At 35.6% G+C, this 19,983-nt stretch overlaps 1 protein-coding gene across 1 annotated transcript; it reads left to right on the top strand.

The window, feature by feature from the left end:
- Positions 1-763: 763 nt before the first annotated feature.
- On the top strand, positions 764-8,246 carry LOC140146753 (forkhead box protein J1-B-like). The gene is made up of 3 exons (XM_072168632.1): positions 764-1,051; positions 1,732-2,410; positions 6,765-8,246. Exons 2-3 carry the CDS (start codon positions 1,850-1,852, stop codon positions 7,632-7,634), a joined length of 1,431 nt encoding a protein of 476 aa, XP_072024733.1. The 5' UTR covers positions 764-1,051; positions 1,732-1,849; the 3' UTR covers positions 7,635-8,246.
- Positions 8,247-19,983: the final 11,737 nt, after the last annotated feature.

Here is a 19,983-nt window from a genome sequence, read left to right as displayed (position 1 = left end):
TCATATTATATCAAGTTTCATTTATAGTTTACTTATTAAGAACCTAAATGGCATATTTTTAAACTAAAAACAAATTTTTAATATTAAAATATGCCTTTATACTTTATTAATATCATAATTACTATGTAAGCTGGATCTGAAGATAAAAAAGATAAAAAGAAGTATTCAAAATATAACCAAGTGATATAGAAAAGCAAATTATCAAACTCAAAGTGAAAGAAATAAGCAAACTTATATTATTATTACAAACTATGACATTTAAAGAAATAAACAAACTTGAAATTATATAAAAAATAGCTATATCATTTTATCCCTTTCCTTTTTAAATAATTAAAAGAAAAATCAATGTAGGCCTAGATGATTTTGAAGAAGACAATCAATTAGGCCTACACAATTTGAGTGCAAAATATATCATCAGTAAGAAATAATTGTGTGCAAACGTGTATGTAGGCTACATTTGACCATCCTACAACATTTTTCCCGGGAAAATTTATTTATTTATTTATTTATTTTATGCGCTCGCTACCTGTTGAATGAATAAATGTGCTCTTGCAGTGCATATACACCACCATCCACAGCGTACTACTAGAGTACTACCAGAATACCACCACCATTGATTAGATAATTGATACGGTCGTCATCCAACCAATCCGATTGACGTATCGAGATGCTCTTATGGCGAGGTCACCCGTACTAGCGACGGTCAACCAATCGCATAGCCCGAGGTTGTTTATGCCGGTTTGGATGTTGCTATGTGCTACCAGTCCATTCATTCAGTATTTTGCCTCCGTCGATCATCTTGTTATGATTAGTGTATCAGCTGACAGTCGAAGCTAGTGAAAGCTTCCCGCGTACCTACGCTTGGTCTGTGATGTATTGCAATATTTACATGCCGTCACCAATCTGTTGAAGTTATAAAATTGCAGCAAAACATCACCATATTTTTTTATAAAATAGTCATATACAACATCAATCTGGAGCCCAAAGTGTGGACGCTGCAGGTGAAGAAAATAAAGGATAAGACATTTTGTATTTTGGTGGAAAATCGCAAGTAAGTTGATTTAACCGGTCCCCGGTAAACTTTTAATATGTCAAGTTTTTATGGTAAACCGTATTATTTTAAAAAGTGTTCATCATTTTAAGACATTGGTGATGATTATAATATTTTTTTTCATGCATACGTGTAGTATTATCATTTTAAACTATTTTTAAATCCCTGATACATTGCGAATTCGAAGTTGGGAAGTGAGATGCATGCATTGCGGAAGTGACAGGTGCATAATTGCAGATTAGATGTGCGTGCGTGAGCGCTCAGCATGCAGAGACCGCGTCGCATCACGCGAACGCTTGTATTACACGATCATCTTGTGATTTATAAGAAGAACATTGAAGGAAATGAATGAAAAATCCTCAAGCATCTGATGGTATGCTGTTTTGTGCAACTTTTATTGCTGTTTAATAACGAAAATGTTCGTCCATCCGTCAAGGTAATATTTTTCTAGGGGTTGCCTACCTGTTGTTTACATTTGTTTACATCGATTTGGCAGTGCATGCACATGTGCTACTTTGAGTGTTGATATACATTGACTCAAGTCAGTGCAAATTAGTAGGCAGAGATGCTAATGCTCAAACTAAAAGTTGAAGATAATACTTTTTGGTTAAATTTAATTGAAGAATTGATATGATTATTTGTAATTTTGAAAATGTTTTTTACTATTTTTTTACTTTCAGTCAACAAAACATAACCAAACCAATCGAAGTCACCACTACGCCCTCTGTGGGCACCACCTCCCAACCCGTTACACCAACCACACCCAAACCAACGACACCAGCTGCAACATCCAAACCCATGGCAGGCGCCACCTGTGTTCACCGTAAACCAGTTCGTAATCCAGTTCTCACCACCAAAGATGCAGCCCTTCGCTTCAAGCAGAACTGGCTGGCACGTAACCCACCGGAGATCCTCAGCGACTCCAGCAATGGATCCAGTGACTCCAGCAACCTGGATGATAGTCTCACAAGTTTGAACTGGTTGCAGAATTTAAGAATCATGAGAATACAGCAGCCAACGCCACCGAGCAGTCCTACACCATTGTCTCCCATGAATCGGAATTCCACACAGACTTTGACTATACAGAATAAGTCAAGACCAAATGCAACGCCTACTACATGTGAGGAGGCAAAGGCTTTGGTCAGGACATCTTCAGTGCATCATGTGCAACCGACCTATTCAAGTATAGAACAGGTGGACTATAAGAACAACCAGTATGTGAAGCCACCTTATTCCTATGCCACGTTAATATGGATGGCTATGAAGGATTCTAAGAGAAACAAAATCACATTGTCTGCCATCTATAAGTGGATAACAGAAAACTTCAAGTATTATCAAGTAGCTGATCCAAGTTGGCAGGTAAGATCAGTTGGTTTTTCTTGAGGTTTAGGACTTTCAACTTCAAAAGTTTGACACCAAATTTTTGATTAGTATTTTGATGTCCCTTTCTACTAGGTATAGGACTCTAAACACATGCAACTTTACTGTGATCACAGAAACTGCTAGAAGTAAAAAAACAGAATGTCTGACATACAGTGACACAGTACCTAAACCATAAACCTGAATGCATGCAGACTGCAGCTGCAGTCACACCTGCAGCGCTATGGCCTAGAAACCTATAATCTTGACCATGGACCAATCCAAAATAATTTGGAAAATTAAATTATACATGATTTTATCACTGAAGTGCAATATTAGTAGCATAAGGTTTAAAATGCATCATGCTGTGTTTGTGCATGATCCTGTAACTTTACAAGCTTGCAGTGACCTTCTCCCTGACCTTATCAGGGCAACTCCCACAGGGCTTTGCTAATAAGACCTGTACCTGTAGCCTGTAATTTGAAAATGAAGATGTTTTCAAGGCATGACTTTGGCTTTGTTTTGTAAAAATAATTGGTGTGTGTTGGGGGAGGGGGAGAGTGAGGGGGACTGGAGGAGGTGAAGAGTGGAAATCCCAGGGTGGGAATGTGAGTACAGAGCTGCAGAGGGCTGGAGCCCGGGCTGGAGGGTATATGCATGTGCTGGTGAGGAAGGCTGCATTTTCAGGCATGGTTTAGTAGTATTGGGGTATTAACAGAAAATTACAAGTATAAGTTGCCTATTAACATTTCATAAAAATGCTTGTAGCAATAGCACTTGTGCATTATGATACCCATACCCAGGTTTTCTGGAGGGGGGGGGGGAGATGCTGGACTTTTTTTGTATATTTTTCTGTACAAAGTGGATTTAACCCCCCAAAATTGTCCTTTTTGGACTTTTTGAATGCTTTTGTATAAAAAGTGAACCTTTTGTTAATTTTCCCCACAAGACAGGCCTGCATGCATATGGGTACCTCTATAAAACTGATGGAAAACATTTCTGGAAATAATTCAAGTATGAATCTAAACACATGATACAGACATACAAATACACATGTGCATTTTTGTGGCCTCATTCCGTGACCCAAGCGTGACCTCAAGTGATGTTGTGTGTTGTTTTCATCATGTCTGGTATGGCCCCCATGGGTGACTTGGAGTGTTGTACTTGTCTGAGTGAGTCTACCACCAGCAGAGTTAGTACTAGTAGTAGCAGTGACCTTCACCTAAAAACTTGGGTCAAAAGAAGTAAAAATGGTTTCCAGTCAAGCTAAGTCAGTGACTGAAATCCAAAGTCGCTTTAAAATACCCTCCCTTAAGATATTTTTTGCGACTATTTTGAGCTACTTATCATGAAAATGGGTCCTGTTGTCAATTTTTCTTTCCAAGTTGCCCTTCTTGGACATTTCTACCGCTGTTTTTACACTAAAAAGTAGGCCTTTTCCCAGCCACAGATAGATGGGCCTAAGCAGCTTGCTGTAATTTATAAAAATATAAACTTTGCAGCCACTGCCACATGTCTCTTTTCACCACTTTTTTTTTAAATTTCAAGCTGAACTATTTATGTCCAATTTAAAAGATAGCACCTGCTGCAAATATGATGTGTTCACACAATTTCTTATTTGGGGGGGGGGGATGTGCTGTGCATTGGAGATGAAATTCCATGATCCATTCTATCTGCATTGGATAATTTCTTTGCTAGAAATTCCTTTTTAGTATGGATGACAATCATGACATGGCATTTCTGTCAAACAAAAGCTTCTATGATCGATCAGTTTCATCAACCTGCCCACTATATAAAGTAAAGAGGATGACTTCCTCTCCAAGGGGAAGTTCAGGGATAAGATAGAGTGCTAAAACAGTGAATAGCTGCCACAAGAAGATATCCTGTGGGCAATGATGGTAGCGGTACACAGCAAATAATTTGTAGTGTTGTTTCATGCAAGTGCATGATATGTTTAATACCAGGCAGCTATATATTTGTGATTTACTATAGGTTGAAGAAGCATTTAGAATGATTTTTTGTTGAACGGGAAATGATTTTCTTTGAGGAACTAAAGGAAATATAAAAGATGCAAAATTGCATACCGTAATGCAACTTAACATTTATAGCATTATGCAAGCATAGGCCTATGATGCAAGTCACTTTGGGTCTAAACATGACTTTAAATTTTAGAGTTGCAATGCATATCTTAGTAATTTTCTTACAAATACATGTAGTTCATGCATGTTCAATCAACTTATCCGTAATTGTTTACGGGTAACATTGTGACAATGTGTTCATGTTTTATGAGATTTTTAAAGAATGACACAGTTTATATTTTAAGTTATAATAAAACAGATTATTTACCTATTTTGCAAAGTAATTTATTATTTTAACAGACATGTGACAGATAAAAACTTGATAATTTAATTGAACACAATGATATTTTATTTAGTATCCATCTATAATAATTTAGTATTTCATATCATAACATCAACAATAACATAACAAATTGTATTAATCTGCAGGAATTTAACCAGCAAATCACACATTGATTTCAAATAAAAGTTTTTGAAGTCATCTCACCGCTAGACACCAAGGCTCTTGTGGTGAAAAATTTGCTTTAAATAATAAATGACTTTGAAAATTCTTGGGACATGTTGATACAAGCATCTGGTAATTTGAGCCAATCAGAGACCAGAAAAGTGTAAACATCCGTGACGGCATAACATATTGATCAATTGAAATTGATCAATTTATCCCAGGGTGTTCGCCAGCCACACTGACCATTGTAATGTAAATTAGTCTGGAGGCCATTTAATACCCCCAGTGGAGAAACTTGTGTGTTCCTGAATGGTATAGGTCATCATTTAGGGCTGGTTAGAAAATGTGAGATCTGCATACATGCACGCACCCCTTACCATCTTCTTTGCCCTTACCCACGCCCCCCTCCCTTTACCCTCTCTATTTGCTTCATTTGATTTGAGTGTACTTCAACACGGGCTTCAACAGTTGATCAGTCAGGTTCAATAACATCTTGAATTCATTGATCCATTGCATGATTAACTTTACATTCCAATCTTGTAAACATAATACTATTATCTTATAATCCTGCAGTCAACATTTTTCTTTCCTTCTCTCTCAATGGAAGCAGGATGATGATATTGATTTCTTAAAACTATATTATTATTTTTCCAAGTAGCACTGTCCAATTTGAGTGGCACATGCAGTAGAAATTTAAATGATGCCTGTATGGAAGAAATGCATGCATTCTAAACTGGGGGAAGCAAACGGAAACGCATCACAAATGAAGTAACCTCTTTTGCTCAGCGAATGAAATTCAAATGCCTAATAGGATTAAGTAAAAAAATAATATAATTATGTCGGTTTTAAATTGTTTCCTCTTGTCACTAGTTAGTTGATAATAATAGAGAGTTGATCAAAATGACCACTCCAGTTTTTTCCTAGTTTTCAATTAATATTTACCATAAAGTCAGAGGAATGAGGAGTATTAAGATTGGTCTAGAGAATAATGATATGCCTACATTATGCTACATACAAGCATACAGGTGTCAAGTTGAGCCATAGCCAAGTCAATTTCAATTCAAACATGATTCTGATCCCCTGGAGTCTAAACTACAATACATCAGTTTCACTGGAGACTGTACACAGTATTTATTTTCAATAATTTTCAATTTCAACAATGATTTGACTTTTTAATGACAATGACCATATTGATTAAAATACTATTGTGATGTGGCAACCATTAAAACAATCCACAGGAATGCATGACCACACCAGTTAAACAAAATGGGCAGGCTACTCAACCTTTAGGAATGACCATGCAAGCTTGAGAAATGCTAAAAGTAAAAACTCTTCTTCAGGTTGTTGTGCATGTTTGTGAATGTAAAATCTGCGTTATCTGCGACCATGTAGTGTACAAAATGCATATAATTATGTGACACGATCTTTTCCATGGAGACCAAAAGCAGCAAATTTAAAACATTTTGTAATTTGTAACTTGGCAAAAATATGGAGTAAAAACAATATAAACTACATCAGAAATCATAAAACTTCATAACTTTAGAACCAAGTATGTTAAGAACCTTTGTTGTTTTCATTTCAGTATTATGATAGCCTAATAAGGTGTAAATAAATAAAGTAATTCTATTTTCAAAAATGCCTCCTTTGGCCTCCATGGACCAGATCTTGTATCACAAATGTTGTTAATTTGTGAATTAATGCAAATAGACATAATTTTTTTCAAAGTTTTCAATTTCTTTTTGATAGTTCACTACCACATCTGTGGTGCTAAGAATATTTCCATATTTCCAAGTTAAAAATGGATGTCCCTTTTATTTTGTCTTTTCTGCAGAATTCTATCAGACACAACCTGTCATTGAACAAGTGCTTCCAGAAGGTTCCTAGGAAGAAGGACGAGCCCGGCAAAGGTGGCTTCTGGAGAATAGACCCAACCCATGCCGACCTCTTGGAGAATGGCATTTTCAAGAAGAGGCGCAACACAGCGCCTCTTATGGACTTCTTTCCAAAGAGAATCAAGTTAGAGCCTCTTGACGATGGCTATGATGATGTCTTTGAGGATGCTAATAATAACAGTTTATTAACACCTCATTGTCGAAAACAATCCACCCCTAGAAAACATTCCATGCCAGAGTATGGCTTGGATGGCAAGAAGCGGCGGCATCTGCAGCTGAACGGCAAACAGGATCCTCTCCTGGAAGACAGTACTCTGCCAAGTCAAATCCTGAAGGATGATTACACTTGGAACACCATCTTCAACTCTGAAATTGAAGTAGAAGGAATGAAAATCAAAACCGAGGACATTCTGAATGAATCTGATGGTGAAACTAGACCGGAGTCTCCTCTTCTGGCCATCAGTCCTCCGCACTCTGAGGTCAATGATGTAGACGGTTCGTTATGTCCCGAGAGAATAGACTTGGACTTGAGCATTAATGGTACACAAATACCAAGACCTATATGGTTTGAAGAACAGCTCAAAGATTTAGAACTACCTGATGTAGATTATGAAGAAGACTTTGAAAATCTTTTCGGACATTTTGATTTCCCTCCGTCTCCTGCACACTCTTTACATGACCAACAGGCTCACCCGTGGGCTGAAAAGAGTCGTGGTGGTCTGACAGACTCTTTTGGAATTGATGATTCGTTTGATTTTACAAGTATGCCAGCAGCAGGGATGCCATGGGAAAACAATCTGTTAGCATGATGATGATTATCAGATGGAGAAATCATGACACTGCGAAATTCAAATTTATGCAAATATATATATATTTTGTGAAGATTATTATGGATACTTAAAATCATTGTTGTAGATTGGAGAGAAAATATTATATTTTATCATGGAGAGAAATAGAGAAACTGCAATATAGAGCGTGGTTGAAATTATCATTGTGAATTATGTAAAATCAATTTCCCAAAAATGAAACTATAACAATCATAGACTTCATATAATACAGAGACATTCACTAATAGGCAAAGTCCAGCATCATTTGTTAATGACAGCCAATTGTTCCATGAAGGGCGTGTACAAAAATGCTACACCCATACAGCGCCTGTTGCCACACATTTTCAGTTGTGGCACCAGGGGGGTATATTTCCCCCAGTTTCAACCCAAAATTACGAAAATTTCCACTTTTTGCAGCAAAGCAAATTTGAGCAAAATTGGTTGATTTTGCCCCCCCACGATTGAAATTCACTTTCCCCCAATGGCCCCCTCACAAAAAAAAAAAATCCTGGCGCAGCCACTACATATTTTTCAGAAGCACAGTCTTGATCGCGTAAACTTGAGCACCATAGAGCTGTAGGCCTAAAGACACCTTGAATATGTGTGTGGTTTGTTGGACCAGGACCCAGGATCTGTGGTTGGACACATGTCATATGCCCTCATAAATATAAAATTCTCATTGCATTCAAAGCACAGGTCTTTGTTTATTGGTGAATGGTCTGTATATTTTTTTGGATTTTTTGTCTATGAAATAATATAATCATGTAAATTGTGGTATCCACATTATCAATGTAGATTGATTGCTAATAAGGAAAAAATATAAATCATGTTTACATATACAAATCTGTCTGTATCTCATGAAAAAGTCAAAACATAAATCAATTTAGTCCGCATAAAATTGATTATTTGGTTCTCCTCCAGAGGAATTGATAACAGCAGGATTATTTAGTTTTGTTTGCAATGCAAAGTAATTTATTGATATTGCTAGCTGTTGTAATCTTGTTTCACCCATAGACCAAACTTCATTTTTGGGAAATGATGCATTATTCATTTGAAGCATCTGAGGGGTAGACAACTTTAAAAACTTCTCTTAACAGAATCACATTGTTTAATTGACTTTTTCATCACCAATAATGAATTTCTGGAGCTTTAAAATCAAAAGTTATATTTGAAAAAGAAAAAAAATATGGACCAAATTCAGAAAATGATAGGGTAGGGACAAGAACCAAAACATTAATTTTGTATGACTTTATGTACATCCACAATGTACAAATGGAAAAACTGACATGACAGTGTTTCTCATGTACCAATACAATGTTGCAGTCGATATCATATCACACAAAGGCATGACAATTTCTTTTTTGTGTAAAATGAAAATAAATTTCTTTTCATTACTTGGGAAGAAAAATGTCAAAACAAAAAATCTGCCTACATGTAGATTGTTTTTTATTGCTTGGATTACAAGGCTTCATATTTGATAAAAATCTGCTTTATTAAGTCAGTTAAATCACAATGCAAACAAGCAGATCTTTGATTGGTCGAAACTTGACGACCTGGCAATTAGCGAATACCTTTTAATTATAATCATGATTTGTCTGTTTCCCTGCAGCCAAAAACTATAAAAACCAACCAAAAACCTAGTGAGTTTATTATTGTATTGCATTTTCTTTATATAGAATACAAGGCTGGTCCTTACAACGTTTGCTGTGTTGTCACAAGAGGTCATTAAAATCCTCTTCGTCAATCTTCATACCAATTTATGTTTCTGAAAAAATTGAAAATCAAAAACAATCTTGTTCTTGCCTGGTGCAAGACTGTTTTGTCTTAATGTTTTGTATCTTGTAACAAAGCAGATCTTTTCTTTTCTAGTTGTCAAATTGTGCATTTTGAGGTGATTTTGTTTGATACCATGGATCCATGTAGGTAGCTTACTGCTTATTGTTGAAAAAATCAAACTAAATATTTATGGATGACAAGTGTGCAAAAAGTGTGCGGATACTGTGTGAATATTAAAGGTGTGAGATTGCTTTGTTTAGATTTCTTGAAATTTACGTCAAATTATGTATAATATTCTGCAACTTGAATATATAAAGTTCTGTGTTGTTTTCAATCATTAGGCCAAAAATAAAAAGATTGTTTGCTTGTCCTCCACTGGCCAACACTAATCTGGAAAATCTGGAAAAAAGTTTTTTTTGTTTTACTCTACAAATGAATACCGACCCTAATTTTGGAAATTCCAGAAAAAGTTTTTTTTTCTTACAACATTTTTGACATCCTGAAAAGTTGTTTTTTACAGTTTCTACACTTCTAAACTGTTTTAAAAACACAAATGAAGTGGTAGAAATATCCCAATTCACAACTATTTGGGCTATTTATTATATTTAAGGCATACAGTCATGTTTTGGCTATGACCTTTAAAAGAAAAAAAAATCCTGACCGGCTGACCCAATTCTGGAAAAGTTGTGGAGGACAAGCAAACTATCTTTTTTCTTTTGCCTTATAGTCCATTTGGCTTCCTTAAATGAGTGACATTCAGAGAACTGGCATGTTTATGCATGATCAAAGGCAGTACATCCTAAGAAGTACTGACATCACTCTCTCTCGAGGAAGCCAGATGGACTTTAAACCAATTACAATTACATACCTTTATTATCAAAATGTTCTCCTGGAACGCAAACTCGATAGTTATGTTCAAGCCCAACCTGATCTTCCAAAAGAGCAAAATTAAGCATTCCATCAAATATCATACCGATAGATTGATCATTCAAATCTTACCCCTACAAGTATATGTTGTGAATATTGTCCAGATTTTTTTTCCAGTTTATTGCTGGATATCTGTTCTTCATTTATTCAGAAATTGTAGCATTAAAAAAATGTTTAACCAAAATCTCTGAAATATATGGATCAATTTTGGTTTTGGCAATTTCACTTTTGTGCCTTTATTAATTTATGGACAGTATCTGTCTGAATTTATAGTGAATCTGCGGATTGAATCCCCGGATGAATTCACGGAGTGAGTCAGGGTGTAGTTTTTGCTTAAATTCTGTATTGTTGGAGAGCCCTTTGCTTGGTTCTTCAAATGCTACGTTTATTTTGTATCATATTAGGCAGTTGCTTGATGTTTTTAGCATCAAAATCTGTTTGAAAGCAATTAATCAATATATTGATAGTGGCTACTTCTACATGTAGATTACCATGTACGTTGACTTGTTGTTTGTTTCGCCTTTGTACAGAATTGTGACCAACCATATCATGTTTGCTGCTGCTGCAATAATAAACATTCTTCATAAAGTTCAAAATAAAATATATTTGTATCTGTGTGTTTTATAAGTGTATGGTAATTTCTGGGTCATTCTTCGGTAAGGTGCACGATTGCAGTCCCTCCACTTTCAGGAGTCATAACTAAAATACGAAACATGATTTCGAATTTTATTTTTTGCAGTTGTTTAGTATTGATGTTCCTTTTATATCTCAAAACATCAAAATATTAAAAGAAGTTCTTATTTTCGAGAAAATTGCTTATACAGGGTGTCACAACCCCCAAAACCCCATGTCCCGATCGGGGCCATCAAAATTTTTGATGCTGATATCTTTTCGTGGATAACTTCAGCATTGTAAAAACACCGGGAATGACAAGTTATTTATTGTATATTGTAGAAAAAGTTATTGTAACACATCTTTCATAGCCAGAAGTAAAAATAATTTCACCCTATATGTCTAAAATTTCCTGTCCCTATGTCTGCGTAATCTACCGTCACGAAAATTTAGAAGCTCCTGGAGAAAAATACTAATTTTGTAAGGTCATTTATTTGACCTAGAGAGCACAAGTCAATATGCAGTAAATTTATTTAGACATTTTTTCCTCATGTTGGCGCAATAAATTCATCCAAACTATAACCATTTCTTCACTCATACAGGTGGGTACCTTTATTAATCATCATCTCCGAACGCTTCTGATACCTAAAATGTTCGCATTATTTATTTTACTTTTTTCAAAATTACAACAGTTGCGTTTATTTCTATTCACCTCTTTTAATGACCATGTGTATGTTATAGTTGTACCACTAGGGTCGTAAGTTTGTTAATTTCGTAATATACCATCACCATCATATCCGTCACAATTTTGTGATGGATATGACGTTTAGGGGTGATTTTCACTATAAGAGAATAATTTCCGTCACGTGACGGAGATGATACAGCAGAATTTCCATTCCTTGACATCATCTCCGTCACTCTACAGATAATGCCTTGCTTTGACCTTAAAACTGGTCAAATGGAAATGTAATGATATGTTGCATAATCTTGGTTATACTCCCTTCCTCTGTAGGTAAAAAACAAATGTTCAATGTGTGACACATTTTTGGTATCAGTTGAACTTCATTGCAATTGTGACGGAGATGACGACGGTGATGGAGATGACATTAGCTGCAGAAAAGCCAAAAAATTACATCAAGCTGCTAATAAAGATTGAGCCAAACACTTTTTTACTACACTGGAGACATGTCTCTCTCTTAATCTGTAAAAAAATTAACAGAAAAATCATTTTGAAATGTCTATTTTCCAAACCTTCAAACGTGCACCTTACCGAAGAATGACCCTTCTATGTTATCTTTCAGGAGGTTGCAGGAGTCATCTGGAAGGTGTTTCCCCCCTATAAACATTAAAGAATAGGCTACTCTAACTCTGATCGCTCAAGAAAGATTAACCACAAAAATCCACTAACCGCCCCTCCTGAAAAAAATGGGCGGCGCGGTCACTGGACTTTCGCGATTCGTCTTTCTTGCGCCATGTGAGATAGTGATCATAGTGTGAAATGTGTATAGTCTGGTAACTTAGAAAAAAAAGGTCCTACACGTCGGACTAGGTTGAAGGCATGTAGTGATCAAGACCACAACTTGGCCATTTTGTAGATTCCTGTTCATTATTCTGGAAGTCCATTGTTCCAAATGCAAAAGTTTATTTTTTCCAGATGTATATGTGTACATCCATATCAAAACGATGCACTTGTCGGCTGCTACATGTGTCTCATTTCACATAATAGCTGAGAATGAATACCAGACTCATCTCAAGTGTAGGTTACTTCAAATCATCCCAAGTCATATGGTTTAAAAATTACAGAGAACATTTCTAAACCATGTTACTTTGGGATGATTTGAAGTGACCTACACTTGTGGTGAGTCTGGTATTAATTCCTAGCTATTATGTGAAATGAGACAAATGTTGCAGCCGACAAGTGCATCGTTTTGATATGGATGTACACATATGTTATTTCATTTTCAAACAAAATTTCAAATGTATTATCCAAATGGGTCAGTCCATGTCGAAACAGATTGAGTGTACACCCACCCTCTTGGATTTTGCTCTCCTTTGGCTCAGGGGTACCTTTCATGGATCCCTAGGTGAGGTCACAAGAAAAAATTCAAATTCCATTTCGCTTTGCGAATGGCGGGCAATCAAAGTTTGGCGACCTCGACCAAAATTGTGAATTTAAGGGTCCAAATGACAAAGTGCTCTCTTTGAGGGGCACTTTCTTCTTAATTTAATCAGTTGTGATCCTCTTTTTGAATGTGGTCACTCACTGGCTGTGTCTGAAATACCTAATGCCAAAAAAGATAGATTTCGGAATTTCGTTGGGATTTCAGAGGGGGTTAGAATCAGCACTGCGTACTGTTCAATCAAATTATCTTGATTTTGAAGGACCCATGATAATGTCACAGTGCACTTATAGGTCCTAATTATGTTCAGAATGGATTAACCATATGCCAATGTCTATGAGCAATTCAAAAAAAGAGAAATTTCTAGACCCCTACAGAATTTTAGGCCACCCCTAAAGTGGTTCAGCCACAAATGGCACTTAAAGTCGGCAAATTTTGACCCCTAATAACTTTAGGTGTACACCAGATATGAATTTCTAGTCTTTTGCATCTGAAAGAATGTAGTTTAATGTTACTAGGAACATAAGATTTGTTTTGTATTTTTGTGTTTTAGTATTAAGTTGACGCTTTCAAAAATAGTCATTTTTGCCTAACATACCATGCATACAGGATACGGTACAAAATGCCAATTTTGTATGATTTTTTATTTTATTTTTGATCACTTTATAGCCATTTGTATTATTTATCCTGATATTTCAAGTTGCTCTTGAGTCAAGTAATAAGAAAAACTACTTTCTAATCCTCTGTATGGATTTTTAAGGGGTCAAAAATGCACTTCCTGGCAACGATGCACATGCAAAGTACAGGTTATGGGGGTCAAATTTTCAGAATGCTCCCAATTATGTCAAGTAATATATCAAATTACTCGTATGGTCATGAGGATTCCAACAATGTATAGTTTGTTATGTGTCAGACCTTTCAGGAGGGCGCTATGACGAAAAATGTTCATAGGTCAACGACCTTTTTGAAAGTATCAAAACACAAAAAATACAAACAAATCTTATGTTCCTAGTAACATAAGACTACATTCTTTCAGATGCAAAATACTAGAAATTCATATCTGGTGTACACCTAAAGTTATTAGGTGTCAAAATTTGCCGATTTTAAGCGCCATTTGTGGCTGAACCACTTTAGGGGGCCTAAAATTCTGTAGGGGTCTAGAAATTTCTCTTTTTTGAATTGCTCATAGACATTGGCACATGGTTAATCCATTCTGAACATAATTAGGACCTATAAGTGCACTGTGGCATTATCATGGGTCCTTCAATATCTAAGATAATTTGATTGAACAGTATGAAGTGCTGATTTTGCCCCCCTCTGAAATCCCAACTAAATTCAAATCAATCTTTTTGGCATTAGACATTTCAGACACAGCCAGTGAGTGACCACATTCAAAAAGAGGGTCACAACTGATTTAATTAAGAAGAAAATGCCTCTCAAAGAGAGCGCTTTGTCATTTGGACACCTTAAATTCCCAATTTTGGTCAAGGTCGCCAAACTTTGATGGCCCGCCATTCGGAAACGAAATTGAATTTGAATTTTTTCCTTGTGACCTCACCTAGGGGTCCATGAAAGGTACCCCTGAGCCAAAGGAGATCATAATCCAAGAGGGTGGGTGTACACTCAGTCTGTTTTGACATGGACTGACCCAAATGCAAGAGTGGATGTTATTTTGAAGGGGTTTCAAGATTTTATTATGTTTCTATAATTCAAAATAATGAATTAAGTGTGAAGACTGAAAACAATTTTTTTTTTTATCGAAATATGAACATGCAGAATATGCTATCTTTTGTGCTTTTGCATAAACATTTGGGAAAATGAACATGGAGAACCACAAAACAGGTACATGTATTAGAAAATTTGCACACTCCCTCTTGTGTACATTAGAGAGAAAGAAAGAACAAAAACATATCAATAAATAAACAAAATTGTGACACTTATCTCAAATTAATGTTGGAAAAAACCTGCAAAGTACTGGTACATATTAATTATACTTTCAATTATAATAAGGCTAATGGAACTCGATTGTTAGTTTCCTATTGACCGCCCGCATCACCTTTTCGATTTGACCAAAACTTTCATTATTTTTATAAAAAAGTCAATTATCTGAAAATCAAGATGGAAATAATCAAAATTGAAACTCTCAAAATGTCTGACATCCCCTGCTGATCATAATCAGCAGTTTTCTTAGTTGTAGGGGTAGAGGATGTGGTAAATAATGGAAATTTACGGATAACCTCATCATGTTTCTAGTGATTACAAAAATTGCAAATTTCTTTCATTTTAATAAAAACAAATTCAAATCTTTTCTCAATTTGTTGCAAAATGTCTGTAATGATGATCAAAGCATTAACTGTTTTGAAATGGTCTTTCATCAACAATATATACTTTGGTGGGGTACCTAAATTTAGAGAAAGCTGTTCATAAAATCATTGATTTTGTTGACATAATGGATAATGAAAAGAGACCAAATAATGAATAATGAAATAGCGACCTCGTCCTTTTTTTCAAACATCCAATCGGAAACTAATAATCGAGTTCCATTGGCCTAATTTCAATTCATTTCTATCAAACTTATACAATTTAATTTTAAGTAATTTGAAAAAGGTTGACAAAATACATTAAACATTTAAGCCAAAAACATTGACTGTATTGACATCTATCTATCCATACTTGTACTTTTGTTTTTTATGAATGGGACTAGCCTTTACACACAGCGCTTTCTATTTATAGGTCACCATGGCAACCACAAACATGTACACAACAGTACAGCTCTACAGTTTGGTCCTTGGGAAGATAAGACACAAAATCTAATTTGCTTAGATGATAATGAGCATGGCGGTATTATTTGTTGTATTATCCGCCTAGTCCTTTAAAACAGGATGTGCTTAATGTCTTTACAATAAGAAAACTGAATCACTCATTAGTCTATAAAGTAGATCTAAAAAGCAAAACAACCTTTTAATTTTTTCCAAGTATTTTCCTCCTGAAAAGATGCAAGAAAAATTAAAAGGTTGTTTTGCTCTTTAGATGAATCTCAATTGTACAATGTGATTGATCTGTACAGTTAGTCTACATAATTACTAAAATAGTTAGAAATTAGGAGACGAAAAAGAGGAATATCATAGAAGTAAATGATGTAGAAAGACTTTGAATGTTTAGAATCTAAATACTCTGTGTTTACTCTGTGTTATGTGTTTACTTTGTTTACTTTGGTGTTAGGTGTCCTATACCTTTACTGTGTAAATGAAAAATTAAATACCTTGCAGTGTTTAAAAAGTGTTACAGAATCCCTAAACACTTGGATTTACAGTGAACGTAATTAAACCAATCTTAACAAACTTAACATTCATGTCAACACGTTACTGCTTTGGTTGTATACCTCATTAAGTCAATCTCCCCCCAAACTCGTTACAGTTTCCAACATTTCAAAGATAATCCCTTGACGCTGCTTAACCCTTTTAAAGGTTTTTTTATTAGTGATCAGCTGATCGCTCCTGTTTACTCATACCCGACCCTCTTACTAAATTTTGTGTGTGTGTGTGGGGGGGGGGGGGTGCAAACTAGTGATAACTGTGATAAGTATTCATGAAGTGAACTATTTAGTGACTAGTATTCATGAAGTGAAACGGCAGGTTCGTTTTGCATACCTGCATACTGCATATTTTTAGAGTTTCTTAGTGGCGAGTATATTAAAGCTACATTATTTGGAGAGCATGTTTTGGTGATGTTGGTGCGAACTTTGAGGTGGTGGCGCGTATGGAGAGAGGTGGATGGGTGTGTATGCACTTCAGTTTAATTTCATGATATTTTTCATTTTGATAGGTTAATGAGTGTTATGTTTTAATTTCAATAATATAAATTGGGGAAAAAAGAACCCAAGATATGTAGTAGATGCACTGTCACCTTAACAGTTTCACTGGACCTCCCCAAGGGATGATCATTAATCTTTATCCAAACTTTCCTCTAACCACATGTGTATGGTTTATCTACCATTTCGTTTTTGTATTAAATTGTATCATTGCAAACAAGCAATGTATTGTATCATTTATAAAACAGGAAGTAACTTTACTGATGAGCCCCATTAGAATTGAATAACAAAAAGAGGCAGCCTCACCTTTATCAAATGTTTACTTTTATGAATTGCATGGCACCATTTTGGGCCGAAAAAAATCAATGTTTTGGGGCTCGTACCCTCCCTCCTCAATTTCTGAGATTTGTCAGATTAGATTTTTCAAATATTTTGGAATGCTTTTATAGGAAAACTTCATACATAGACCTAAATAAGTTTATTAATATTAAAGTAACAAGAATCACTTCCAAGTCTTTTCTAAGGGGTTTAACCCTAATAATGTTTTAGAAGAGAAAAGAAAAGGGACATTCCTACTGAAGGACTTTCCTAAAGATTAGGAAAATATTGAAACTACTAACAATGCAAATTTTACATTAAAGGAAAAAAACCCTACCTCATCAGTTCATGAACACTCATCCATGTATAAAATTACCATACCTCGTCCCCGTGTCCCCCTAGGCCTATGATACTAAGTTTAAATTATACCCCTCCCCCCAATGCCGCTTCACCAAATGTTAGGGTTCAGGTTATATATTTTGAACTCAAACTATTTCCAATATTGGCATGTTTTTTCACCCAGGCTTCAGCCCTGGGTGATATTACATTCAGTTTAGACCTTGTCCTTTGAACCCAAATTGGCTATTTTGAAACGAAGTAGCCAAATGAATTTGCTTCGTCCTCATTAAAATTATTTTACAGGATAATGCAGAGTATCTAATGGATCTGCAGGCTACTAAAAAACTAACCTCACTCCCCATGACAAAATTCATAAAACTATATTCAGTAGAGCTTGACTTTACCCAGGGAATGGGTGGAATATTAACCTCATTCAAGTCCCCATGACAATTATTCCTACAGCTGTTCTGTAGCCTATGAAGTTATTTAAGGGATGATGTTGCAATATGAAAGTTGACCGGTGAATGGCCATGGCCACTAATTCATGAACTTGGCTAGCTGGCTGGCTGGTCTGAGGTCACACTTCTTAAACATCTGTGATTTGAATTGCATTGTTGTTCTCATCACAGACTGAATTAGAAGGAACCATTAGAAGGAACCTATTATAATCGGACACTAAATTAATTGTAAAAAATCCTCCTGCTCCCATCATGCAAGTTATTCCACTTAGACTGTTTGATATAGGCCTACTTTTATCAAAATAATTAAGTATTGATTAAGCATTTGCCAGTGAAACATTCTCACTCACAAAAATCACAGATACTCAACATGAGAATCTGTGCAATGTTTGACAGAGAAGGTCACTAAATCTGGCCATCACAAGTTCATAATTAGTTTTGATTGATCTTCATGTACCAAATCATTTACTTTAAATTGATATCCTAGCTGTGACCTCTGAGCCAAATGTTCTATAGCATAGTAACACTACATGCATTCATATATATACATATACAAACATATTGGCATAATGGGGACTGATGTTCTCTGACTGCAGTCAGAGGGCAACATGTAGTACCAGTATGGCTAGTACTGTAGCATACAGGTAGTTCATATACTTAGGCCTATTCAGCAATTATATAGCTCAGTTGTGGAGTACTAGTTCTTTGGTTGAATCACCACCTTCTTGACTGATCAGAAGACCTGTGTTTTATATAGGCTTACTGCATACACTGCCTACCTCTTTGCAGCTATGTGGAGCTAAGGTGGGGCAGTCCGGGGTTGTGCAGTCATGTGACCTCCACGGCCTGGGTGTTCCCTTTTAAAGGGATTTTTATTTTAGATGTCTTTATGGTGTCAGGTCATAGCTCAAAAATCTGGATTTCATATTATGTCCCATCATTCAGTGGGACATTCCACCTTACTGTAGTACCGGGGTATAAGCATAGACCATCCAAAGATAGGCATTATGGGATATGATGTCACAAATCTACACTCATAATTGACATAAACAATGTGTATTTTGTTTTGGAGAATATTTGTCAAGAAGGCAAGAACAGAACAGCCATGTGCTAAATGAAATAGTTTATGTTAAGGTGATGCTGACTGAATCATTTAAGACTGAATGTTTTTCCAAATTGAGATGCAGACACCTAGAAAATTAATTCATACTCATAACACAGAGTTCGAGCATTGCACAGTCATCCAATCTAATCTATAGCATCTCTTGCAAATTCTAAGATGTCTGCGGTCAAACAAAAGTGTTTATATCATATGTGTTTATATTTTGTTTACGATATATGCCCAATCTTGCAACAATTGATGCTTACAACTCGCCACTAAGAAACTCTAGAAATATGCAGTATGCAGGTATGCAAAACGAACCTGCCGTGAAGCGAACTATTTAGTGACTATGAATAAGTTTACCTGTTGAACATAAATCTACTCTTCGGAGGCACTCCTATTGAAAGGAGGAATATCCAACAACATGGCACAACTACTCACTTTCTGAAAATTGGAAAAGCTACATTTTATTCATTTGGATTGAAAGGCAATTTATTCACACTGTTTTGCTATGGACAAAATGGGTATAACATGTTCAAGTGTCATTCAGTGTTTTTCTGTGATTGTTTTTGCTTCATGATATTCAGTTTAATTCAGAGAATCGGGAAGATACATAATACTGCCACTAAACACTATAATCTCAACACATAATAAAATACCCAACACAACCTGACTCAACGCACTTGCCATCTATTATTTTTTGAATGAGTATGTGTCTCATGACCATTACTTGAATAGAAAAATATCATGCATGTGTAAATTTATAACTGAAACTTAGTAATTATGGTAGTAGTCCAGTTGAATGCTGAATAAATAAATAAATATATAGAAGTTGACAATAGATAATTGAGGATTGAATAAAATAAGA

Source organism: Amphiura filiformis, chromosome 1 (genome assembly GCF_039555335.1).
Source record: "Amphiura filiformis chromosome 1, Afil_fr2py, whole genome shotgun sequence".
NCBI classification, from domain to species: domain Eukaryota; kingdom Metazoa; phylum Echinodermata; class Ophiuroidea; order Amphilepidida; family Amphiuridae; genus Amphiura; species Amphiura filiformis.
The sequence above is the reverse complement of the archived record's forward strand: the minus strand, read 5'-3'. Positions and strand labels throughout refer to the sequence as shown.